Source organism: Gracilinanus agilis, chromosome 4 (assembly GCF_016433145.1).
Source record: "Gracilinanus agilis isolate LMUSP501 chromosome 4, AgileGrace, whole genome shotgun sequence".
Lineage (NCBI taxonomy): Eukaryota > Metazoa > Chordata > Mammalia > Didelphimorphia > Didelphidae > Gracilinanus > Gracilinanus agilis.
The window spans coordinates 507,377,601-507,405,044 of NC_058133.1; the positions used below are offsets into that span (position 1 = coordinate 507,377,601).

The 27,444-nt window shown below is 41.6% G+C and overlaps 1 protein-coding gene across 1 annotated transcript; it reads right to left on the reverse strand.

Annotated features, from left to right (window-relative positions):
• On the reverse strand, positions 1–25,612 carry LOC123244016 (nmrA-like family domain-containing protein 1). The gene is made up of 5 exons (XM_044672247.1): positions 25,573–25,612; positions 21,707–21,945; positions 13,993–14,242; positions 11,882–12,072; positions 1–180 (listed from the first exon to the last, which is right to left on the reverse strand). The coding sequence occupies exons 1-5, from the start codon at positions 25,610–25,612 to the stop codon at positions 1–3; spliced, it is 900 nt and encodes a 299-aa protein (XP_044528182.1).
• Positions 25,613–27,444: the final 1,832 nt, after the last annotated feature.

The following is a 27,444-nucleotide window of genomic DNA, read 5'->3' on the forward strand; positions in this document are numbered from 1 at the left end:
CTACAGGTCCTTGAAGGCATCTTTGTTCTCAGACACAAACTGGGAGAAACTCTTGACCTGGGGGTTGAGCTTGTGGGTGAGCTGCACATCTCTGGCTGGTCTCATGTGATAGAAACGCATCATGGCAGCCATTTCCTTAACTTCAGGGAATCCCAGTTTCTCATAATCTTCTAGGCTGATCTTTGAAGGGAAAATGAGAGAAAGAGAACAGAGGAAAAGTTATTGTCCTGCCAGCATGTTAAATGTAGGAGATACACATTTAAAAAAATAAACTATGTAATTGAGATTTATAGTTTCATATAATTCTCCTTTTCTGTTCTTTACCCATGGAAATGTTCATCTTTGTTGATAAGATTATAAGAGTGTAGTGTTATAGCTGGAGGACACCTTAGAAGACATTAAGTCCATTCTCACATTTTACAAATAGAGAAAGTCAGTCACAAGATGCTACACTGAGTTGCCTAAGGATGTATAGGTAGGGATCACAAGATTTTCTCTCTAAAGGGACTTAGAAGGTTCCTCACAGGCCATCTATATTATAACCCCTTTATTTTATAGTTGGGAAAATAGTACAGGAGCAACTTGTCAGGTGACACCTTTTTTTTTTTTTTTTTTTTTTTTTTTAAGAAAATTTTAGAAAGCCTTTATGGGCCAAGTTCATGGCAGTGTGTCAACTAAAGATTCCCACAAAGGGTTCGTTGTTGTCAAGCCAATATCACCTGGACCTCAGCCATGGAAAGAGGTCTCATAGGGTAACCTGGGCTGACTCCTACTTAAAACAAGAGTTCCTGACTTCTCTCCTGAACTCTGCTCTCATCTTTGCTGCCACCATAACCACCCAACCATGATCTCCACCTGGATTTCCCACCAGTGCTTGAGCACCAGATGGAAAAGTAACTTCATTATTTATCTTCCTAAACTCCCTTTGGTTTCCCTTTCTGTCTAGCGAGCTCCCATTCCTTCACCCAGCTTCCCATTTCCAAACCTTGTTCTCTTTTGAGTGCCCCCTCAACTCATCCATGATTCTAGCTACTAAGTCCTCTTGGTCATCCCTCTCCAGTATCCCAGTCATGTGTCCTTCTCTATTCTCATTGCCTCAGGAGAGTTTCCTAGCACCACTCCTCTGGTTACCACCATAGAGTCCTCTCTCCTCCTTCCAATCCACTCTTTACTCTGCTTCCAGATTAATTGCCCTTTTACATAGACCCAGTAGTCATGTTCCTCAGAATTCCAAAGAAGACTTCATGAAGAATGTGGGGCTTCCCCAACTGTTCCTATATTTGAAGTTATCACTGGATTGGAATCAGAACCAGGACCAAAAAGAGGTCAACTTATTCACTGGGATTTCTGTAGAGAAATCATCAAAAAAGTTTGTAGAATAACAGGGTTTCATGGTAAGGGGGAAATCCTTTTATTTTTTCACAGTAACATTACAAAGTTTGGGAGAATTTTTTATATATGAAACATTTCAATATGTTGGTCAACGTTCTTATCGATACTTTTTGCTACCTTTTTTTTTTTCTTTAAGGCTAGACCTTATTAAAAACCTTGATACTTTGGGGAAGAATTCCTCCATCCACACCCTTCAGTTGTTTCCTATCATCCACTGAGTAAAATTCAAAGTCCTTTGCCTAGAATTCAAAGCAGTTACATCTATACAAGACTTCTCTCACACTGTTCCCCTCTGTGCAACATCGTGGCAATAATGCTGGAGTCTGGGGACCTGAGTTTGAATCCTATCTCAGATGCTATTGTCTACGTGAAAAATCCTCTTAGACCTCAGTTTCCCCATTTTTTAAATGAGAGGATTGAACTTAGCGGCCTGTTCCTTTTCCCTGGAATGTTCTCACTCCTCTTTTCTCATCAGGTTTACGCTCTCTCCTCTTCCTCTCTAGCCATGGTAATAGACATGAAATAGACAGACAGACAGACAAATATAAAGAAAAAGAGAGAAAGAAGGGAAGGAGAAATATAGAGAAAGAAAGGATGGAAGGAGAGAGAGGACAAAGAAAGAGGGGACAAAGTGTAATGGTGGGGCACCAGGGATATTAACTATTATTATTAAATGTAACTAAATGGTTTGTGGGTTCACACTGGGTTGAAGGAGAGACAGGATCAATCAGGATAGGGAGACCAGGGTTTACTGCCAAGCTGTTAACTGACACAGGAATGGCAGTTGGCCCAACAGTCACTCAGCTCACCTAGGCCAGGGCCTATGGAACCAGCAGGCAAAAAGGTAAAAGTTTATAACAGTTTAATTGAGGGAAATAATAAAAGGATGGGAATAAGGGATTCTATACTTGAAACCTAAGGGCAAAACACAGGGGGCTGGGAAGGACTTGACTACACTATCCTATTGACCTAAGCCAGGCAGGGCCCAAAGGAAGCAGTACTGAAGTCACAGGGAAGCTCCTCCAAACCTGGTTCCAGCCAGGTTTGGTCAGCTCAGCTAAAGGGCCTGAGGATGGCTTTCAATTGGGATCTCACAGTAATCCAAGGATGGTCACTGGATGCCAAGAGCCAACTCCACCAGGTGATCCAAAGTACCCAGGTAGGGAGAATGAGTTTGAAATGCTGTCCACCAGATCACAAACCACTTCTCCACTTGGTCCTGCTCTGCAGGTCTGTTGTCCATTTGCTGAAAGCCTCCACCTCTCAGGATCCCAGGGAATCTGGAGGCAGTTTTTCCCTAACTCTGAGATCTTCCAGGGTTAGCAACAGTCATGTCCCAACCACTAATGGAGTCTCTCTCAGAGCACAAGCCCCACTTCCTGCTCCTTCATTCCATCTTGGAATCCTCCAGCCCTTCCTGCTAGGTCCAACACTAATACTAAATTAATTGCTAAATAACCCTCACAACAAAAGAGAATGGAGGGGAAGAGAGAGATGGAGAGAGGAAGGAAGAGAAGAAGAAACAGAAAGAGAAACAGAGAAAGAAGATGGAATAGAGACAAAAAGAGAGAAAAAATGGAGATAGAAATGAGGGAAGGAGAGAGAGTGGCAGACAGAGAGACTAAGACAAAGATAAACTGAGAGGAAAGGAGGGGATGGAAAGGGAGTGAAAACAGAGAACTTACTAAACACTTACTAAATATTGACCCTGTGCTAAGGGCTAAGGATACAAAAACAAACAAAACAGTTCCTACCTTCAAAGATTACATTGTGATGGGAGGAAATGACACAGAGGGAAGCACAAAAGAATTATTAGTTTCTTCTAAGTAAGGCTAATCTTTATTCTTGGGCCTCTTCTCCTCCTCCCTCATCTTCTCTAGAATCTTTCCCAGAATCCATCCCTTGTTTCTCCTGCATCTGCAGTTCCTCCCTCTCTATTGGCTCCTTCCCAGCGATCTGAAAACGTGACCAGGCAAGCTCTCCCATCCTTGAATCTTTCTACCTCTTCTGGCCACTGAAAAAAGGTGATCCTGGGAATGGGGAATAAATAATAAACTGAGGACACACTCACTCCTCACCAGGGAAGGACAGGCAGGGGGAACACAGGTAAGCCCAATGGGGATGTGAGTTTCAGGAAGGTCAGTTGACTTGTAACTGACAAACTGCCAACCAGGGAAGAACCAATGTAGGGGGTTCTGATAAGTAAGAGGAGTCAGGAAGTGCTAACAAAATTGTGTTTCCTGGTAATGACTGAGGGAAGTAGGGAGAGGAGTGTTTCTATGCTAACAGACTAACCCAAAAGTTAACTAGACTAAAGTTTTAACTAACTGAGCTATTCACTACCTAAATTAAGGGGGCTGAAGAGGGTTTCTCACAGTATAAGTTCAGAGATGCTCCAAGCTGGTCACAGATGTAACAGGAACAAGTTCAAAAGCAGCCAGTTAATCCAAAACAGATTCCAGGGAGTAAGGTAGATTGACCTGTTGACCACCCACAGATAACCCAGTCCTATCCTCAACCTAGGTCACGATGTTTCCTGGCAGAATCTCCTTCTCAGTGGTATCCCACACTCCTTGGGCTCCTCACTGGGCAGGTAAAGGCATCCACATCCTCTCCCTTTTCCAGCTTGACCAGAGTCCCCAAAGGCAAACAGTTTTCTTCCCTTATTTCCATTTAAAATGTCCATGGCCGACAGTCAAGGTTTTTCCTCTAGCCTGCTTGCAAAGCCTTGCAAATAACTAATCTTAAACATCTCGTTAATTTATCTTACAACGCCGCTGGCCCATCTCTCTCTCCCACTTCACTGATAAACTTCTGAAAAAAGTTGTCTCACAGGAAGCCTTCACTTCCCCTTCACCCTCTTGTGACCTGGCCTCTGTGCTCTCCACTTTCCCTGCCCTCCTCTCTCAAAGGTCACTAATAACTTTCTCGCCTCCAAATCCAATGTCTTCCATTCATTGTTGGTCTAATTTAAGATCAGAGACCTAAAGGGAGAAGGAGCCTTAGAGGTCATAGAATAAAATGCCCTTGTTTTACAGATTTGGAAACTGAGGCCCAGAAACGTTGTTCTCCTTTCTTTGACACTGCCTGAATGACCTTAGGCAAGTCAATTAATTACCATGGGGCTCAGTTTCTCTTCTGTAAAATGAGAGAACTAGACTAGATCACCTCTAAGCATCCTTCTATTTCTATATCTGTGATTCAAGTCTCTTTACCTCCCTTGGTCTCAATTTCCCTATCTGTAAAATGACAAACTTGAACTAGATGGCCTTTGAGATCACTTTCCAGATATCCAGTCCTATGCTCCTATGATTGCTTTCATATAGGAAATAATTCTTTTCTGATGCAACAAGTCTGGGCAGAGGTTTAAATGCCATTGATTTGTCTGGTCTGAAAAATCAGATTTTGCAGTGGCTCCATCTGCTAATTAATGATAAGACTCTGCTTCCATTGGTCTCCTCTCAAAACACAATTGAATTAACCAATGGTCTGAGTGGTTTCTGGGTACCCAGTAACAGGGACTGAAGCAACCTGCAGGAGAATATAGTTCCTGCATCTTTTGACACTATATAAAGACTGAAGGGTAAAGATGAGGGGAGATTGATCCTTCAAGGGAAGGAGAGCTGTATGGGCAAGAAATGAGAGCTGCCGGCTGGAGAACCCTGGAGCGTAGAATGATGAGCAGGACGGTGGGAGGGGAAAGATTAGATGTGTTATAAAGAAAGAAGTGGGTCCTAGGGAGATATGGATATACAGTGATGTGGATATATCTCTGTATTCTCCCTAGCTGCTGGTGATGGGGGAACACCAACCCCAATCATCCTTGCTAGTTGTTATAATTTCCCCTTTCAATAACAGTTGCCCAGGGAGGACCCCGAAAGGTTAGGTGGATGAGTAACCCTTTCAGGTCCAACCTGGGGTTGGATAAATTAATATAGGGCTCTCTGGAGATCTATCTATAATCTCCAGATAATCTGATAAGGACAGTTTAGTTGATAAGGAAGTAACGGGACACAGGAGATCTTTCTGTTAGCTCATAGCTGCTTCTTCCTTGCAGCATGGATTTTATTATATATACTTCAAGACTCATTTCACACAAAAGAACCCCCCCCCCCGAAACTTTGTGTTTGTGCAGAAACACAAATTATGTCACATCAAAGCACAATAAAGTTATAGTTTTACAAAGAATTTCCTTATGAAGATAATGCCAGATGAGAAAAAGTCTCAAGGTTAAAAATGAGCCTCACTTTATCTAAAAGTTATTTTGCCTGAGCTTGCCACTCCGTGACCTTGGGACACCTGGAGCAGTTAGAGAGATATACCCACAGCTGCAGCTTTACTCTGCTGAGTGAAAAAAGGCTGTTAACACATTAAGTGCTGGTTTACTAAGAAATTAAAGTTTTCCTAGAAGCTATAATGTTTTTCAATAAGAAAAGGTGTGGATCATAAAAGGGGTCAAAAGAGGAGTCTCAGATTTTCATCTATTTAAGACTCTGTTTCTCTTATTGGCCTCCCACAGGGCTCTGATTAGCCTTGGATCATGTCTGGTATCTGACTGCATTAGCTCCCTCCCCTGGGCCGTGATATAAAGACCACTCAGGAAGGTACTTATTAAACACTCTTTATCTATAATCTATAATCAGGGAAAGGATAATCAGGATAAGGATTGGGGATTGGAGACCATGTCAATATAATATCTATAACCAGTTAACACTTAGAACTGGAGGCTATTGATTTAGTAGAAGCTGGTGTTTTGTTTTGGTCCTCTGGCCCAGCCTTGCCACTGCCAAGCCAGAATAGTGACTGCTCTTGATGCAGCTGTGTTGGTGATTTATTCTCTCAGCTTTCTCACTATCAGTGTCAGGTGATGTACTAGCTCTCACAGTCTTCGGGAAATATTCAGATCCTACCAACCCGCTTCTTCATAGACCTCCCAGCCTCCCTTCACCACCCAGGGACCCAAGCCCAAAGGAAGACAAAAAAGTCAAAAAGCCCCTTCCAGGTGGCTGTTAGGGTTATTTATATTCCCAGGCCAACTGACTTTTGCCCCTGGCTCACAGCATCTGGGAACATTCCAATCTCTCCAACTGCCTCCCTTGTCAATCAAGGTGACTCCAACATTTCCCAGGATATGAATATAACAGATGAAAACCCTGTCTTTGGCAAGGCACATGGGGTCAGCCTCCTGGAGCTACTCATGGGGAGCTCTGAAAATGGTAAATATCCATACTTTACAAAAAAAATGGAAGATTCTCTTTGCAGGTTTATGTTCCAAAGAGGCAGTATGGCAGAGTGGGATGAACCTTCTATTGGCAGTAGGACACCTGACTTCAAATTCTATTTGTGATACTTAGGATCAGAGCTCTGAAGCTGGAGAAGATCTCAAAAGCCACAGTCTAATCCTTCCCCATTTTATGCAATAGGGGAAACTGAGGTCCCAGGGGGCATAATGACATAGAATATGGAAATCTGACACCTAGAACTTACAGGGACCTTAGAGTGTTAGTTCAATACCCTCATTTCAGAAAGGAGGAAACAGGCCCAGAAAGGTTTCAGAGGCTCATGGATCAGAGCTAGAAGAGATCTTTTGTTGTTCAATGTTTTTTCAGTCACATCTAACTCTTCATGGCCCCACTTGGGGTTTTCTTGGCAAAGACACTGGAGTTGCTTTTCATTGCCTTCTCCAGCTCATTTCACAAATGAAAGAACAAAAACTAACAAGGTAAAGGGACTTGTCCAGGGTCACATAGTGTCTGAGGGCAGATTCAAACTCAGCATGATTAAATGCCTTTCTGACTCCAGACCTGGTGCCCTATCCACTGCACCACCTGGCTGCTCCCCAAAGGGGTATTAGAGAACATCTAGCCCACCCCTCCTCATTATACAAAGTAGCAAACTGAGGCATATAAAGATGAAATTACTTTCCCGAAGTCTCACAGAGATTTAAGTGGAAGAAGAGGGATTCAAGTTCCCTGTTTTCTCCACTTCCTCCTGCTGCCTTTCCATTTGCTGGCTCTGAGGCCATTCACCCTCACTATGCTTCAGTCCCTTCATCTGCTTCATCTCTTTCAGAGATAAAGTGCCTTGGACAGAGTAAGGGCTCTTAAGCCTTTCAGAAGGAGAGCTCTGTTGCTTGCCTCACTTGTCCAAGCACAACTGCCTCCAGACCTCTCCTCAGGCAAGACCAGCCTTGTAGAAAGGCCCAGCCAGAGCAGAGCTGCCTGAAAGGCCTCAGCTCTTTCCACCCCAGGCCATTTCTAGACCAGCACATTAGTCTTAAATGGCAGACCACAGGCTGGGCCGACTGCTAGGGTGGAGGTGTCACCACATGGCCAGAGCCACTGTTTAAAGCAGGGGTCTGCAACTTTTTTGGCTGTGAGAGCCATAAATGCCACATATTTTTAAATGTAATTTTGTGAGAGCCGTACAATATGTTTAACACTGAATACAAGTAAATATGTGCATTTTATGTAAGAACAACACTTTTAAAGTACAATAAGTCTCTGAACTGTTTTTAATAACATTATTATGTGCTAACCAATGATGAATAAAGTACATTAATGTGACTTCTGGTGCTGCATGATTTTGCTGATTATTAATCAAAATTATTTTGATTTTTAATCAAAAAATAAGATGTAATGGGGCACTATAGTACTAATATAACTTCACATATACATATAAAACTCCTTTACACTAAGAAAATTGCTGAAATAAAGAGAGAAAAATTCAGGGAAGAATACTTTTTCCTCTCCCTCTCTCAAGTCAGACAACAGGAGAAGAAAAAGCTGCCGGCCTGCTGGTTAAGCCATTTGGCCACATAAATTAAGTAGGAGATCAGGAGATTACAGAAAATAACATGACTTGTGTGCAGGCATTAGTAAGTAGTGGGGGAGGAGGGTATCTTTTCATGGAAAACTGGCCAGGAAACATCACACATATTTCTTGGTATAGGTGTTTATCAGTGCTGCCTATTCAATCATTCTGTATCAAATGAAACAACTACTGGGGAGAAATGCTTCTCACTAATGAAGCCTATGTAAAGATGTAATCTGACTATAGTTCCCCTTTAAGAGCAGGTAGAAAAGTTAAAAGCAATAACAATCCCACAAATAGGGAATGCAGACCCCATGAATGCACTGAGATAAAGCCATGTAAATCATAGGCAGAGAGGTAGAGAATGTAGACAAAAGTGATCAATCACTATACAGAACCCCAAGATGTCAGTAACAGGTGTGGAAAGAGTAAAAGGAGGGCAGAAAGAGGAATACACAGCATGCCTACCAAGCCGAACTAAAGAGCAGGATTCATCTGGCGCGGCAATATCAATGAGGGAGCTTCTATCTTAGAAGATAGTCGCGGTATCAAAAGGATCGCGTGACATATCATGTGACGCACGATGTCATGCATAAACTGTTAGTTACTGTGCTGTAATTGACTTTATGGTTCCTGCAGAAAGAGCCATATCTTGCCGACCCCTGGTTTAAAGGAAAGAAAAAGAAAAGGAAAAGTCCCTCAATTCAGTCCTTAGGCCCATTGTCAACACAAATGCCTGAATCAGGGAATTGCAAAGAGCAGTAGTCTAACTATTTTCCTCCTCTGCTCAAAGAGCTCCCGGTATTGTGTCTAGCATTTCAAATCCTTCACAATCTTCCTGAAATTGACCTTTCCTGGCTTATCACCCACTGTTCTCCTTCACACACTATATTCTAGCCAAACTGGGCTACTTCTGAGAAACATTCCAGCTCCTACCTAGGTGCTGCCTCCAGGTCTGGAAAGAACAAAATGAATGGATGGATGAATGGATGGAGTGAATGGAGGAAGGAATGCATGAAAAAAGAAGAGAATCTCCCTGATTCAGAGGAACTCCAAATGAGAGTGGGGAGTCTTTAGCATTGGCTGCAAGTCACAAGAATGGTGAAGAGAGCCAGAAGGCTCCTCATACCCTAGTAGTTCTGAGTCCCAGGGCAAGAGGTAGAAAATCTGTGTGTGTGATTGTGTGTGTGTGTCTGTGTGTGTGTGTGTGTCTGGGAAGTCAATCATCTTAGTCATCTAGGTGTCCCAGGGCCCAGGAGGGATCTGGGAAGTGAGCAGGAGAAGAAGAAGAGGGTGGAAAGGGTGGATATCTCAAACTGGTTAGGCTTACCATCTAGTGAAGAAGAAGCTGAAAGGTTATACAGCAGTTTGCCTGCTCTGGTGTGGCTCTGGCCAGGCTGAACCAGAGAGAAGCTATCATCTTAATTCCTTCATTTGCCTGCAGTTAGAGATTCATTACTATCATTTAAAATTAGGGTCTCCCAATACCTCTATCCCATACTATTATCATTCTTTGCCAAATACATTCAAAGTTTTAAAGTATTTTCCTGAATTGGTTATTCAAAGCTTCTTTGGGAAGGGAGAGACGCAGTCAGATACCAAAATTACCCAACTAAAGAGCCCATTAAATAATATCAACTAACCCCAGGTGGGTCCTGAAGGGATATCATCCATTGAACTAAAGGATCCTGCCTAGGCAACTGTTATAAAGGAGAGAGGTGTCAGCCTATCCTCTCTCTATATTCCATCTATATTCACATCTAGAGATAATAGTATCAGAGGGGGGTCTCATTTTATTATAACACTAGGGACATTGAACTAATTAGCTCTTAAAATATTTTGGAATTTATTGTGAATCTGTTGTGCCCATTGTTGTGCTAACTGCTAGGAGGAAGACACTGATGCTTACTTTTGTTGTTCAGGCATGTCTGACTCTTCCTGACCCTATTTGGGCTTTTCATGGCAAAGATATTGGAGTGGTTTACCATTTCCTTCTCCAACACATTTTATAGATGAGGAATCTGAGGTGAATAGGGTAAAGTGACTTCCCCAGGGTCACACAATTGGTAAGTGTTTGGACTAATGTCTTCCTGACTCCAGATCCAGCACTCTCTTCCCCTGTAGCCCCTAGCTCCCTTATTCTTACTACCTTTGTAATGTTGGGACATGTCTTTGGTCTTCAATTTCCTTCTCGGCAAAATGCAAGAATTGGACCAGATGACCCTTTGAGGTCTCTTCTACCTGTAAAGGAATGAGCCTATAATTCTATGTCTAAGGCATGGTCTCTATTCCTAAAGAGCTTACAGTCCAGCTGGAGTGGAAAGGCTGACCCATATGAAACCACAATGGTTAAGTCAAGAAGTCAGTGAGTAGAAGGTGTAAGAAGACTAGAGAGATGAGAAATGAGGATGGAATAGGTTATGAAGGGTGGGTCAGATCACTCAAACTCCCTCAGTTTCCTCATTTGTAAAATGAAGATTACAGTAACACCTGCCTCACAGGGACATTGTTGGGCTCAAATGAGATAATCTGTGAAAAGCACTTAGTGAATCCAAAATCATGATATAAATGGTAGTTATTATGAATTCTGGAAGCTCAAGGATCCCTCCCCAGATGCCTACAAAATCCCACAATGGACCACCAATGGACAATGCCTGATATTCCCATCTGATGAGGCAAGGCTGATTGAGGACTCATCCAAAGAATTGATGGATGGCTCAAACTGACTCCATTGTGAGGAAAGAAGCTTTGTTATGAGAGAATATAGTAAGAGGGTGGCTATAGTTAGCCAGCTAGTATAGCAACTAAGGTAAGGTAGGGAAGTAACTAAGCCAAGGCAAAAGGTAAAAGCAAGAACAAGAGTGGGTTGGGTTTTCATCTTCATTAGTTACTCAGGAGGGGTCATTTCTTTGGGCAGTCATTGCCCTGTGTTTCCAAGTAACTGATGTCACATTACCCATGCTCTGTGTGGCTTTACTCATGATTCACTCTGCCCACTGGGGTGGATGTGGGGAAGCAAGTCACTATGGAAATGGGATGCTGGTGAAACACCCTGGGCCAACTTTAGGTCAAATTTTGCTCTTTCCTGTGCAGATTCTAAGGAAGGCAGCGAGTGTAGGAATTGAGCATTGTTGGAACCTAGTCCTGTGACTAGGAATCTGCACCACTTTTCAGACACCCACACCAAAGGTCTAGGTTATGTCTAAAGATTGATGTGATTTTCTCAGAGAAGTGAATGTCAGCAACTCATTGGTCTTATCTGAAAGGTGGCCCCATTTTTTTTTATATTTTTTTAAACCCTTGTACTTTCGGTGTGTTGTCTCATAGGTGGAAGAGTGGTAAGGGTGGGCAATGAGGGTCAAGTGACCTGCCCAGGGTCACACAGCTGGGAAGTGGCTGAGGCCGGGTTTGAACCTAGGACCTCCTGTCTCCAGGCCTGACTCTCACTCCACTGAACTACCCAGCTGCCCCCAAGGTGGCCCCATTTTAATCAACTAGATATTGTTTCCAAGTTCTTTCTATGGTTTTTAGCTACTTGGCAGGGTTTATGGGATGTTTCAGCCCACATCACATCCACAAGGATTTTCCCAGAATTCCCAAGTGAAGCAAATGCCTCCCCTGAAGAATCAGAAAAGGGTTCCACCATCACTGTCATTTCTTCCCTAACAAGGCTCACCTTGGAGTCTTTAACCACCTTCCCCAAGGTCTTGGAGAGGATGTCTGCATACTGCTGAATTGTCAGAGCTTCTGCACTGAGACCCACAGTCTTGCCCAGGAACTCCTCCGGGGTTCTGAAGATGCTGGCCACTGCTGGTCCAATGTCAGCAACAGAGATGCCATCCAGGGGGATGTCCTTCATAGGCAACACTGGCCAAGAGGATAGAACGGTCAGTTACAACACACCCTCCCACATCAGGTTCCTCCCACAATCCACTGGTCATTCAAATGCATCTTGGCCTAAATACAATCAAAATTAGTGGATGATGAAGGCCACCCATCTGTGGGAGACCTCAACCACCAATAAGGATTTGTTAATCCCTATCCTGAGCCAGGTGCTTTGTTAGACATGAAGGCTGCAAGGACAAAAGCCCAGTGATCTCTGCCTCCAAGGACCTTGTCCTCTACTGGGTCAGACCACATATATACAAAATAAATGCAAGGTCATGGGTGGAGTATGTGGGAGTGAGAGCACCTGAGAGGAAGCAGAGGAATTGGCCCAGGAGCTAAGCTTTCAAGGGACTAAAAAGCAGAGATAAGAAGTCAATGCACTTCAGGTGTGATGGAGAGAGAAAGCCATGCAAAGGAGAAATGCTCCCCCACCAACAACCCCCAATGCAAATCCAACCTCTCTGGCCACAGATTGTCCATGCTATAGAGCTGGCCTCTAGGAGGCAGTGTGGTAAAATGGAAAGAACACAGCCTCTGGACTCAGGGGACCTGAGTTCAAATGTCACCTTTGATATTTAGTGTATGTGTGATCTTGGACAAGTCCCTATACCATTCTGAGCCTCAATTTCATCCTTTGTAAAAATGAGGGGATTAGACTATCTGGTCTCTGAATTTCTAATGACCTTCCCACCTCGTTCCCCAACCAGCCCTTTCTTTGAAATCCCCATAACTGGAATCTTCCTCAAAGTCTTGCTAAGTGGTGTCTTCTGCCCTGTCCCACCTATGATATCAGAGGTGGGAAACTAGTCATATGATGTTGAGTGAGACCCAACCCTACCAATTGCTTGGACCGTTTCCACATTTGGGACCCAAATCTGTTGTTCATGTGGTCTCTGCATTAGAATGTCAGGAAGGACAGAATTTTTTGGGGTAACTCTCATGTCTTTGTATCTGTAGAACTTACTTAGCACAGTTCTGGGCAAATAGTAGGTGTCTAAGAGATGCTGGTTTATTAGCATTTATAGATCACTATACCTGCATATTAGCAATCCTAGAGACATTATTGATGGGGCAAACATTTAAAGTGCTGATTGATTAGAGACTGCTTTGGAATCTTCTTTCAGTGGAAGTTCCTGAAGCCTCAGGTAGCCCAAGAAACTGTAGTGGGCTTTTCATTTACTCATTCATTCAAAAATATTCAAGAAGTACCCTTTTCTGGCTTCCTTCTGCTTTGACTGGCCTCAAGCTAAGATCAGCAGGTTAGTCTTAGAGCCTTAAGATTCCAGATCTAGAGCTGGAAGGGACCTTAGAAGACAGCCTGTCTCATTTTATAGAGGAGGAAACTGAGACACAAGAGAGCTTAAGTGACTTAGAGGATCAGATCTCTAGAGCTGGAAAGGACCTCCAGGGTCCTCTAGTCTAACTCTATCCTTTTACAGATGAAGACACTGAAGTCAAGTGTGGTGAGGTTATACCACATGGGTAGGAGGTATCAGAGGCAGGATATGAATGAATCTAAGTCTTCAAACTCCAAATCCAGTGCTCTTTCCACTATCCCACTTTTTATCCTATTTAACTCTCATATACCTTTCTCCCTCACTCTACAGGGTCTTTCACACAGATATAGGGTCAGAGATATGGAGATAAAAGGGAATTCAGAAGACATCTAGTCCAACTCCTTCCTCCCTATTTTATAGATTAAGAAACTGAGGCTGGAGAAGGAATTAGATTTACCTGAGATCATGCAGCCAACAAATGTCATAGTTAGAATTTAATCCAATTTTTGAGCCCAAATCCAGCCCTCCATACACACAGCCTTTCAGTATATATTTGGGTGAATGAATGAATGGATGCCCAGCAGTAATCCCTGCTAACTCCCCCAACCATCTTCTAACATACCCAAGTTATAGTAGTCACCATCAGATGCCTTCACAGGTTTCCAGATGTTTAGGAAGTTTTCAAAGTAGGCTGATAACCTGACACTGGTCATGGGAACTCCAATGGACCAAAAATACTCTTCCACTTGCCCTTTCCCATCAAAGTGAGGCACCTCCAATTTCCCTTTGGTCAACTTCTTTACATTCTCCAGGCCACTGTATACCACGTGCTCCAAGCCCAGATGTTTACTGGCATCAGCTACAGTTTTTCCCTGTCAATCAAAAAAATAAAAATAAAAGGAATTTTGCATTTTTTCTTTTTCAAAGTTATTGCTTTCAGGGCAGATATGTGGCTCAGTGGATGGAGAGCCAGGCCTGGAGATAGGAGGTCTTAAGCTCAAATCTGACCACATATACTTTCTAATTGTGTGACCCTGGGCAAGTCATTTAATGCCAATTGTGTAATCACTATTGCTCTTCTGCCTTAGAATCAATACTTAGTGTTAGTTCCAAGACAGAAGATAAGGATTGAAAAACAAGTTATTGCTCTAATGTCTCTTCTCTGATTATTGTTATTATCCTCATGAAACCCATAAAATAAGAGAAAGCCATAGTAATGACTAAATACAAGCACCAATCATTGTACAGAGTAGATAGCTGGCCTTAGACACAGTTCATGTTGCTCCTCAGATGTGCCCTGGCTGGGGGATGTTGGGCAGGGTATTTATTCTCTTTTCAGTGCCTCAGGCAACTAACTCCAGAAGGGGACAAACTTCAGAGCAGATGCCTCCCTGCATTGGTGGAGAGAGTTCCTCCTCAAGGAAGGGAGGACATTAGAAACACAAGGGAAGAGATGAAGGAGGAGCAAAAAATGGAAAACTCAAGAGAAAGTCAACAGAAGATAGCAAAGAATTGCATTACTTGACTTGGCTCTGCCCCATTCTGTTAGACTAGAAACTGATATATTTTGCATAAGTATAAAACTTCAGATTCTGTGAATTTAAATATATACAGCCATTTCAGGAATTCCTTCTTTGAACTGATGGAAACCTGGCTGTACTCCATATAGGAAATTGTGCTGGAGGGGGGAGGGGGGAATAAAAAAGAAAAAGACCCAGAACCTGCCTTCAGAGAGTTTTCAGTTTAGACATTTAGAGACCTCAGAACTGTCTGTTCCCAGAAGGCAGTGGAAGAGGGAGAGGAACGTTCAAGGACTGATGAAACACTCATTTTGTGCTCAGCCATGTGCCAATGAAAATAATTTGACTAATGGATGACCCCATCTTTCACAAAATTGTCCACATTTCTGGAGGACTTTGAGGTTTTAGGTGTGTGAATAGGGAGCTGTCCACTGTTGACACTATTTTTAAGAACTCTGTATTGTTAGAATTGTCTTACTCTCTAGATTCTGTGGGGGATCACTAGGATTTAAATGATAGAACAATGACCAGGGCCTGGAATTGACACCATCAAACCAGCCCTGAGCAGTCCCTGAAACAGATAAACAAGATTGTCTCTGCTCCACCTCCTGCTCCTTACATTTTAAACAAGATAGTCTCTAACTCATCATATTCCCTATCCTAATTCTTATATTCCAAGTTGTTGGAAAGGATTCCTCCTGAGCAGAAATTTCCAACTCTGTCAACCCAAAACAGACTCCCTCACTTTAGAAAGCTCTAAAACCTGTAGCTTGCTTTTTTTCTCCTTGGGCTTGGCTCTTAGTTTTCCTCTCCCTTAACAGAATAAACAGTTTTTGCTGAGATATAATTTGCTCTCTGGTTTTTAAATTTTAAGGTTAAAACCAAAGAACCAGAAAGATCTGGGTTCAAATGCTATCTCTGATATAGCCAGGTTGTGTGCCCCTGGGTTTTATCACTTAACCTTTGAGTGTTCTAGGTGCTTCTCACAGACTAAAAACTGGAGAGAAGGTGACAACCTGTCAGGATTCAAGTAGTTTCCTCATCTGGACCATCTCTAGACTAATGAAATCATGTCCAATTCTTGCTACTTTTCCTTTAAGGTTTACCAAACAAATTTTTCGTGACAACTCTGGGGTCTGATTCTTATCAACAAGTAGAAACTGGTTGCTAGAATGGAAATGATAGGAACTATGGGGAAAAGTGACTATTCTGTGTAGGAATTTGGAATAGAGAAGAAGAGAAAAACTAGCAATGGTCTATCATGCGGCCTAGGCTTGAAGGGAGCAGATTTCAAAAAATTGAGAGTGATAGGATCTCATGGACTAAAATTGACACATATTGCTAGGTTTCAGGCTGTTGAATGGCGAAGTGTGTAGTGTGCCTGACTAAGATTCAGAAAAGTCTAAGTTCAAACCCTGCCTTACCTACTCATTTAGCTATGTGATCTTGGGTAGATTGATTAGCCTTTCTTACCCTTAATTTCCTCACTTATAAAATAACAGTTATTTTCTTTTTGCATTACTTTCATTTCTTTCCCCCACTTTTTCTGATCTGTCTTATTTGATTTTTAAATTATTTTTTGAGTTCTTCCAGAGCTTGAGACCAATTTCCTTTTTTTTTTTTTTTGAAGTGTTGCATTTGGTTGCTTAGATCTCACCATCCTCTGTTGGTTCTGTGCTTTCCTCTTTGTCCCCATACAAATTTTTTTGAGGGTTAAATGTTTCTTCAGCTGTTTACTCATTTTCCCAGCCTTTTTTTTGGCTGTGGGCTAGGAATTCTGAAATCTGCTAGCCCATTGTGTTTCCTCTGCTGGTTTGAGAGATTGGTACTGTGAGCTATTTTGTCCTGGGGATAGGTCTTTACTGAAGCAGTGCAGGCATGAAAAGGCCAAGTGCCATGGATGTCTGGGGACCCACTTCAGGCTGGTGCCAGGGCCTGACACTTCAAGGGTTGGGTCTGAGGTGCTTTTTTGTTGGTATAGCCCACATCCTAAGACCCTGAAGTTAGTCTATGCCCAGTTGCAGAATCTGGTGCAGTAGGTGATGGGTGGTGGTCAGCCCTTTGTTTCTGGTTACCCTTTGTCCCATGAAAATCAGCTCTCTCTCTCTCTGCCTACCTTTCAAGTTGTGTTCAGCAGAAGAGCCCACTCACTCCAACTTGCTATTGGTTTTTGATTCCTGTCATTGTGAGGCACCTTTTAAAGATTGCTTTGGAAGGACTGTCATAGCTGGTTTGACTTTCTCTGCTATTAAGTAGTCATCTTGGCTCCACTCTAACTATAGTCTTTGTGACTTGTTTGTAAAATAGGAGGAGCAATAATAAAACCTACTTTCCTTCCTAGGGTTGGTGTGAGGATTAAAGGAGATAATACATAAAGTACCTTGGGAACTTTAATATAACAAAGAAGTGCTAGCAAAGACTCTTACAATTACATGGTTCAAATACTTCTTCAGACATTTGTGACCTTGTATGACTCTGAGCAAACTTTTCTGGCCCTCAGTTTCCTCATCTATAAAATATGGGGGAATGGATGGATTCAATGGCCTCTAAGGTTTTCTCCTGTTCCCATGTATAATCCCTTGATTCCAAGTCAAACCATGCTAGATGCCTACATGCAAAGGAGAAGTGACCCCTCATGATACTGGTTGTAAATGAGATTCACTCATTAATCTACAGATTAAACTAAATCATTTCCTTCTAAGCTTCCTTCCAACTCAGAAATATAGTGCTATGGAGATTATTAGTCCTGTTTTACAGATGATGATTACTGAATCTGAAACAATCAAATGACTTGCTGAAGATCACATGCCTTGGAAATATCAGAACAGATGTTTGCTAGTCATGTTACCTTGGGTGAATCACTTAAACACCATGGGCCTCAGTTTCCTCATCTGAAAAATGAGGAAATTAGAATAGAAGACCTCTGAGGTCCCTTCCAGCTCTAGAACAGGAGCCAGGGATCCTAAATCCTCTTCTTTCTCTAGGAAACCAGCCTGCCTTCTTGGACAGATCAAGGTCTTTCCCTCTGAATAAGTGTATACACTTGATTGTATAGATTCCTCAACTTCCTTTTAACTACTTAGAAGAAAGATAAGGACTAGACCTGTGATGACATTGGTAATGGGGAATTTCCTCTACAAAAGCAATTTGGCACTTTCTCTGCAATCTACATTCTTAGAGCTGTTTCTAGTGCTGAGAGGCCCTAAGACATAGAGCCAGTGTGTGTTCCAGGCAGGACCCAAACACAGGTCTCCCTGGCTTCAAAGTAAATTCTTTATTCACTCTACTAGGACTTCCTTTTGCTACTTAAGGAGTTTTTTTTTAAAAAGGGAACTTATTCATTCATGTCTGACTCTCCATGGTCCCATTTGTGATTTTTCTTGACAAAAATACTGGAAGGATTTGCCATTTCCTTCTCCAGATCATTTGACAGTTTCAGAAACTGAGGCAAACAGGGTTACATGACTTACCCAGCATCATGTAGCTAGGGCATGTTTGAGGCTAGATTTGAATTCAGGTCTACTAATTCCAGACCTGCCACCATGCCACAGAACTGTCCAGTTAAAAAAACAACTATTTAAAATAATTGAGATTGCTGGATAGGCGACCCTAGATCAGGTGTTCTAATTTTGTGTGTCTTGATCCCCTTGTCTGGTGAAGTCTATGGACCCCTTCTCAGAATTTTATTTAAAGTAATTGAAGCAAATGCTACATTTCAGTTAGAGATGAATAAAAATAAATATGTCATTCCTTCCCCCCTGCCCTGGTCCAGTTTGTATAAATGAGGTATTTCTTTGCTCTATTTTCTGACAGTTCCAGTCAAGCTAAAACTACCACTTTTGGACTCTAGGTAAACAGAGGCTTACTAAGTCTTTGAGAGCCATCTTTCTTCCAGATGGTTGCAAAGGATACAAGATTTAGAGAGCTGCTGAATCCCAATCAGAGTCTACCAAGTCCCTTTGGGATATTTCTAATCATTTCCTGTAATTTGTGACCCAGGGCCCTTATAGCCCTGCAGGATTTTATACAGAAGTCCTGAGAATGGACCTAAATGAAATATTTTTTCTTTCTTTCTTTCTTTCTTTTTTTTTTTTTTTTTTTTTTTTTTTTTTTTTTTTTTTGCTTATTATGCTTCTACCTAGATTTTGCTCCCAGAAACCAAAACATAGTTTAGACATAGTTAGCATCCAGTTTTCCCTAAATGTAGGCAATAGCATCAATAATTGTCATATAAAACCTCTAGGAGGGACAGCTAGGCAGTTCATTGGATAGAGAACCAGACATGGAGATGGGGTGCTAGGTTCAAATTTGACCTTCAGTACTTCCTAACTATGTGACTCCAGATAAATCACTTAACCCCAGTTGCTCAGCCTTTACTGTTCTGCCTTGGAACTGATACTTGGTATCAATTCTAAGACAAAAGGTAAGGGATTAAAAAAAACTCAAGATAATAAATTCATATCAAATAGGACAGCCTTTATTTTACTCCAAGTGAAATCTCTCCTTTCTACAAAGTTCTCTCCCCCAACAACCACAAAAGTTGCAGGGCCACTCTGTGAGTTAGGTTTCTCTAAAAAGGAAATATTTGGGAGACCTTCCAGACTGTGATATTGGAAATTTGGGTGTCTTAATATTGAGATCCATGATATAAACTTCATGTGGATGTTTAGGGGACTTGAAAACTACATTTCCCATGATTCAACGGGCTTCCTATCTTACAGGGTGATGTGAGCCTACGTAAACAGAAGCTTAAAGAGGGAGTACTTGAATGGTACTTTCTCTTTCCTAGGAAGCAGCCAAGGTGAAGGTATGGCGAGCCATTTGAATTAGATCTTAGCAGGCACATGGTTCTTTTTAATTATCAATATGGCTGTTAATAAAACCCTAATACCTTTAAATATATCCATCTATATTAATTTTACTTGTAACAAGACAACAACCCCATTTCCTATTCACCTTGAATTGTCTAGAATATCAGGGATGGTAAGATCCTCTTCTCTTGCTTTCTCAAATCATGAACCCCCTTCACTGATCTTCCAACCACAGAAACCAATCGACAAACTGATTCTTGACTTTTCCCAGAGGCAAAGCTGTCCAGGAATTTTCTTTCCTTCTCTAAAAAACTAGCACCCTTGAACTTGGACTCACCCCTATGATAACACTCATGGCTGATGGTGCCAAGAAATCTCCTTTCTCTGGGTAGAAGATTAGAGTCTAGGACAATGATGCCTACAAGAGTTTAAATCCTTTCTCTTCTGTACAGGAAATTGAGTTATTCAAGAATGAACCAGGCCTCTTCTGAGACCAAGTGGGCAGGTATATGGCTGCTTCTGCCATGTGTTCTTATAGGCACTTTCTCAGAGCCCCAACCACTGCCATCTCTTATTCTTGAGGAAATCCATTCAGCCCATGTTGACTCCAGACATGTGATTGTACTGAAAGTCCCCATCAATGCTCCTGGGGGTAGAGGAAAAAGGAGAAGTCCTTTCTCCCAAACCATACACTAACATTCTGCCATCCAAGAAAAAGTCAAAAGGGACAAGAATAACCCTTTCTATCATTCTCATTTACTTGCCAATATAAAGAAGTGGGTCTTATAAGCAAGATCATTCTCATGAGTTCCAACCAGTCAACCATCTTGGGAACAGCCGCAATCATTGGAAACCAATCAGAAGTTAGAAATTGACCTTTCAAGGTACCAATGCACATGTGCACTGTATAGGGGGAGAGATATGTTTTGGATAAGGGAGCCCTGCCTAAACATCATTTCTTTGTACTGACTAGAGTGAGAATTATCAACTTCAGTCACCAGGCAAGAATAAGATGAAGCTGACATGAAACCATGAGAGTTTATGAGTAGATTGTAGACCATAAAGGAAAGTGATAAATGTTGGATGTCATGTGGCAAAATTGGAACACTAATGCATTGATGGTGGATTTGTGAACTGATTCAAGCATTCTGGTGGGCAATTTCAAACTATGCACAAAGGACTATAAAACTACATACCTTTGATGCTATAATACTACTACTGGGTCTGTGTCCCAAAGAAACCATACAAATGGGGAAAGGACCTACTTGTACAAAAATATTTATAGCAACTCTGCTTGTGGTGGCAAAGAATTGGAAATTCAGAGGATGTCCATCCATTGAGGAATGGCTAAACATATTGTGGTACATGTTGGAGATGGAAAACTATTGTGCTATAATGAATGATAAGCAAGATGATTTCAGAAACAGCTAGAAAGACATACATGAATTGATGCAGAGAAAAATAAGCAGAACTGGGAGAACACTGTACACAGTAAAAGCAATATTGTATGATGATCAACTGTGAAAACATAACTATTCTCAGCAATGCAGTTATCTGGGACAATTCTGAAAGACTTGTCAGGGAATGCTATCCACCTCCAGAGAAAGAACTGTTGGCTCAGATGGATGTGGATCAAAGCAGACTAACTTTCATATCAGTGTATTTATGGGTTTATTTGGGGATTTTGGTTTTGTCTGAGTGTGATCTTACCAAAATGGCCAATAGGGAAGTGTGTTTTCCATGATATTACATGTATGACCCACATTAAATTGCTTACCATCTCTGGGGAGGAAGGGGAGGAAGAAAGGAAGGGAGATAGTTTGGATCTTACAATTGTGGAAAACATATGTTGAAAATTATTATTACATGTAATTGGGAAATTTTTTAAATACTTTAATTTTAAAAAAATAGATTGTACTCTTATTGGGCATAAAGTCAATCTATTTCAATGCTGTCCAGGAGCTCTAGAACCCCTTCCTTTGATGGACATAGTCCTGTTCCCTACCTGCTTTACTTCTTTCTCTTTGCTATGGCCTTCCAAGTAATTGGTCACCAGGAAGGTGCCATAGGCACCTTTTAGAATGCCATTCACATCCTCTTTGCTATTCAGGTCACACTTCACCACCTCAGCTCCCAGGTTTTGTAGGGCCACAGCAGAAGGTTTGGTCACATCCCGAGTTGCTACTCTTACACAAATATTTTCATCTTCCAAAATGGCTCTGGCCACAGAACCACCCTGATTTCCTGGTGAGGAAGAAAATAAGCAAATGAATAAAGACTTGACAAATTAATGAATGAACAAATGTGTGTGTGTGTGTGTGTGTGTGTGTGTGTGTGTGTGTGTGTGTGTTTCTATGAAAGAGATACTCTCAGAACCCTTCTGTTAGGGTCAGAAATCTTGCGTTAGTGTATTTGTACTGGAGCAGCTAGATGGTGCAGTGGATAGAGCACAGGACTTGAAGTCACAATGACATCTTTCTGAGTTCAAATCCAGAAGTCACTTCACCCTGTTGGTCTCAGTTTCTTCATCTATCAAATGAGCTGGAGGAGAAAATTCCAGTATCTTTGCCAAGAAAACCCTAACTGGGATTTCAAAGAGTCAGACACAACTGAACAACAAGCAATAATTACTAGTTGTGTTAAATCATTCCACTTTTGTAATCTTCTGTTTCCTCATTTCTAAAATGAAGTTAATAATTCAAATTCTACTAAGGAGTTGGGTTGGAACATTATAATCTCTCCCCACCCCTGCCCCCACTAGAGCTATATAAAAAGGGTTGCAAGGAAGCAACTGACAATATGTAATGGAAGAAATATGGGCTTAGTCTATTGAGCTCTTCTTTTCTCTACCCAGCTTCTCCTTTGAGTACCTCCCCCATCCCTCTTTGCCCCATCCCTCTGATGAGGAATAGTGGCTGGGGGGCAACATAAGACTAAAGTGAGATAATAGAGATAAAGATCTATATATCTTTTGGATTTGCTTCTTTCCTGGGGTCTTATGTAGTCATTAGCTTCTATTTGTTCAGTTCTAATTTTTAGGTGCCATTTTCTTCTTTGAGGCTTTGTACTTCCTTTTCCAATCATTTTCTGTTTTCTTTGTCTTTTACTCATTTTAATGTTTTTTTAAAAAGACATTACTTATATGTCAGCGCTCGGTTCCACTTCTGGGATGGAGAGAGTACTGTCCCTGAGTTCTCCCAAGTGTTATATGCAGTGGATTTAGCTAGATTCCTTTCCTCAGCTGCCAGTTCCCCCTGGTATGTGATCACTGAGGTTGTTCCTTCCACTGAGGGCTCCTCCTCAGTTGTGCTTATACTAGGTTACTCCTTAAGCTCTTCAGTGTGTGTTTGCACTGTGCCTCTCCTCACACTGCTAATTCTACTGCTTCATTCTGTCTACTATTGGCTCTGTTTCTCCAAAATTTGTATCAAGACATTTCTTTCTTTTATGGTTGTTTAAAGGTTGGTTTGGGCAACTCAGAATGTTCCTCATTCTGCCATCTTGGCTGCCAGGGGCAAAAGTTGTAAATCTCTCCACAAATGCCAGTTATTACTATCAGCAGTACTCTATAGTGACCAGAGTGAGAATCACTTATCCCCTGGCCTTCTACTACCCTCCTGCTTTGGTTAAGTGACTTCCTCAGGGTCATACAGCTAGTAAGTGTCTGAAGTCAGATTTGAACTCATGAAGGTGAGTATTCCTGATTCCAAGCCTAATGCTCTATCCATGCTCCTCCAAATGGCCTTGAGCAGAAGTGTGTTGGGAGATGTTTATCAACCAGGTGGGTGGGGTGGGGTGGAGAGTCTATACACCCCGTATTTTTAAGTTTAATTTGATTTCTCAAGTCTAGAACAATTAAGAAAATAATAAATAAAGCAGTTGCTGATTTCTGAGTTATATTAATTCACGCCAAAATTGAGCAATCTTCTGCTTCAGGATACCCCCAAGTAGTACCACTAGACTCAATTAAGATGCTGAGCCACAAGGTGTTAGTTGGTGAGGTAGGACACTTGGGAAGTGGAAGGGCAAGTTCTGTATTTAAACTAGAGAATTACAAATGAAAAGCATGACAACCCAATGGGTTCAAGTTAAAGTCTCCAAAAAGCTGTGGGTTGTTAAAGCTGTAATTTGGCAAAAAGGATGCCTTCAAACATTCTTTTTCTCATGCTTTTCTGGTACTTCTAGTTCTCTCACCCTGGGAAGTCAATTTCCCCAGCTAAAGTTCAAGAGCTTCACCAGGAGGGTCAGTTCCTCCATTATTGCCATTTTCCCAGACAGTACTGCTGGTTCTTAGCCTTCACTATTTCTTTCTACCAAATACTCACAGACCTTCCCTTTAAAACTAAGTTCATATTCTAAATCAATTAATTAAATAAATAAATTTCACAGTAAAAAAAAAAAGAATGAAAAATCAGAAGAGAGCCTTATATACAGCAACAGAAATTTTCTTTGAAGAATGATTTGTGTACAATAAATGTTCAAAAGGACCTCAAATGCTAAAGCTAAATATCTATTTTGAATAAATGTTTTCCCCAAGTTCAAATAAAAATAAACTCTTAACTTCTGTCTTTAAAAAAAAACAACTAAGTTCAAGGGGAAAGCTAAGTGGCTTAGTGGATTGAGAGTCAGGTTTAGAGATAGGAGTTCAAATCTGGCCTCAAATACTTCATAGCTTTGGGACTCTGGGTGAGTCCCTTAACTCTCATTGCCTAGACCTACCATTTATGACCTGATAATTAGTATCAGTTTTAAAACAAAAGGTAAAGGTTTTTTAAAATGAAATAAATAAATGAAATAAGTTGAAGGATTTTACCAGGAGAAAAAAAAATGAAGTTCACTGGGCCCATGACTTGTGGAATCCATCCAGCTGAGCCTGGAGCCAGGAAGACCTAAGTTTGAATTGGCCTCAGATACCTACTAGCTGACTGACCCTGGACAAATCACTTCATCTCTATTTAGCTCAGTTTCCTCAATTGTAAAATGACCTCTAAGTTTCCTTTTGACTCTAAAAAGTCCCTTGAGGAAGGTACTAGTACTATCATTTATAACTTACAGATGAGGGACCTGAGGCTGAGATAAGTTGGGACTTTCCCAAGACACACAATAAATCATTTTTGTCTGAGATGGGGGAGACCTAAACCTCCATCTTCCTGACTCCAAATGCAACTCTCTATCCACTATTCCACTCTGCCTCTCCTAGCTTCCTGCCAGAAGGATACATTTCCTAGCTCTTTCCATTCACCTCAAACCCCTACATATGCATTTTCTTCTTTCTCTTCCACCTCAGAAAATAGAGGGAAGGAGAGAACTGAAGACACAGCCTACCTTGTTAAATGAAGCACAGGTTTCCAGGGCATGATACAAAAACAATAATAACCAAAGGAGGAAAAAAATCAGAGAACTCTTTCAGGAAACATTTCCTGAAAGCACATCAAATTAATTTCCCTTCTTGCTGCCAACACCAGAAATTCAAGTGGATATTTTTTGTTAATGGCCCCTAAAAGGATCACAGATTAGAAACTGGAAAGAACTTAGAGATTAATGAGTCCAACCCACATCACCCCCCATTTGACAGATGAGGAAACTGAGGGCTAAGAAAGCTTAGAAACCTGCCCAATATCGAATAGAAATATCAAGTCCAACCGCCTCCCATTTTATAGGTGAAGAAACTGAGCTCCAGAAGTTAAGAAGCTTGTCCCAAGGTCATGCAGATAGTAAATAGCAAAGATTTGAACCCAGGCCCTGTGCCTCATCTGCTTCTATTTTTCCCACGTGTTAGCCTAAGCCTGCCCACACTGAAGGACACTCAGAAACACGAACAATATCTTCAGGTAACTTTCCACCCAATGGAAAAAGGGAATCCTTTTTTACCTGTTGCCCCAAACACAACAATGACTTTCTTGCTTGCCATGTTCCTGAGCTTAGGAGCAGTGGAAGGAGAGTCCTTAAGAAGGTTTTCCCTTACCCAGCTTCAGCACCAGACTGGAGAGTCCTGCCTTTCATGTCAGTGCACATCTGAGCTTCAATCTACCCCACCTAATCTTGCCTTATACTCAAGCAAAACAGAATAGGAGGGAGTCAGCATCTTCTCTGACTCACCAAAGTATTGCAGTTGTGTAAATTAATTAGCAATGGAAAGAAGGCTGGACCTGGAATCAAGAGACACTTGAAGAGTTTGAATCCCACCTCTAATACTTTACTCTGTGACCCTGGGCAAGTCAAGTAATCTCCATAAGCCTCAGTTTCTTCATATGAGTATCAGGATATTTGTAGGTCTAATTAAAGCAAGGTGATTGAGGCTTTCCACTATGGCACTCAAAAGTAGAGGGCATAAAGAGTTCCATACTCTTTCAGGCAGGTAGAAATAATTGAGCTTACAAAGGAATAATAAACTGGAGGAATTCCATGTGAACTGGAAAGACCTCCATGAATTGATGCAAAGTGAAAGGAGCAGAGCCAGAAGAACATTGTACACAGAGACTGATATGCTGTGGTAAAAGCAAATGTCATAGACGTCTGTACTAGCAGCAATGCAATGACCCAAGACAATTCTGAGGGATTTATGGAAAGGAACACTACACACATTCAGAGGAAAAACTACGGGACTAGAAACACAGAAGAAAAACAACTGCTTGGACACTTGGGTTGATGAGGACATGATTGGGGATGTAAACTTGAAAAGACCACACCCATGTAACTATCAATAATGTGTAAATAAGTCTTGACTGACCATACATATTAAAACCAGTGGAAATGCGAATTACCTACAGTGGAGGGAGGTGGGGGGTTGAGGGGGTGAAGGGGAAAGTAAAAACATGACTTATGTAACCCTGGAACATTTTTCTAAAACTAAAAAAATTATTAAAAAAAAATAATTGAGCTTAGCACCTAGTTTGCAAAAATTGGTTAAAATGGAAAATTATCCAATGGTAGGGCTTTCTTACTTCAAGTGAGCATCCATTCCCTGGACACACCCTGTTTCCTCCTTAGAAGCAGCTTCATGCAATCTCAGAGACTCTGACTCTCCACCATGAGGCCCTTGTGTTCTGACATCTAAGGTCTACCCCCAAGTCACCATCACCCCAAACCCAAACATCTGACTTTATCTGTTTCAGACATGTTTTGGGGGACTGGAGCTCCAGGTGCCCAAAATATTGGCTATAACTCTTAGAATTCAGGAAGAATCTGTGATTATGGCCTGTCCTAGAGAAATATAAGTCTGAGTTAGATAGTAGAGATAGATAGATAGATAGATAGATAGATAGATAGATAGATAGATAGATAGATAGATAAGCAGAGTAGACTGGCTGGCAAGACACTGAAGAGTCTTGTCACAGGGACACACACAGTGACTTGGAGGCTGACAGATGGATTTGGAGCAGTTGTCAGGGTGAGCTTGTGTCTTTTGGGGAACTATATACTCTGGAGTTGTTTCCTTGGAAGTGAACATTATATCTTCAATCAAGACCAGTGAAGTTGTAGGCTGAGAAGTGTATTTATCTGGTGTGGTGCACACACACACAGATTATCCAGTCTCCCACAGTTCACCTGTGGATTTTATCTTGCTGTGTATCCTGATTTTCTGTGACCAGCTGTGACAATCCTGAGACCAGTCAAGGACATCTTCGTAAGATCCCCTTACCCCTGTGAAGCCAGACTGCCTTGCCTTAGGCAATCTGCTCATAGATTTAGTTTTAGTGTAGTCTGTGTCCATCCCTCCATCCCTTGGTAGTTTTCACTAAA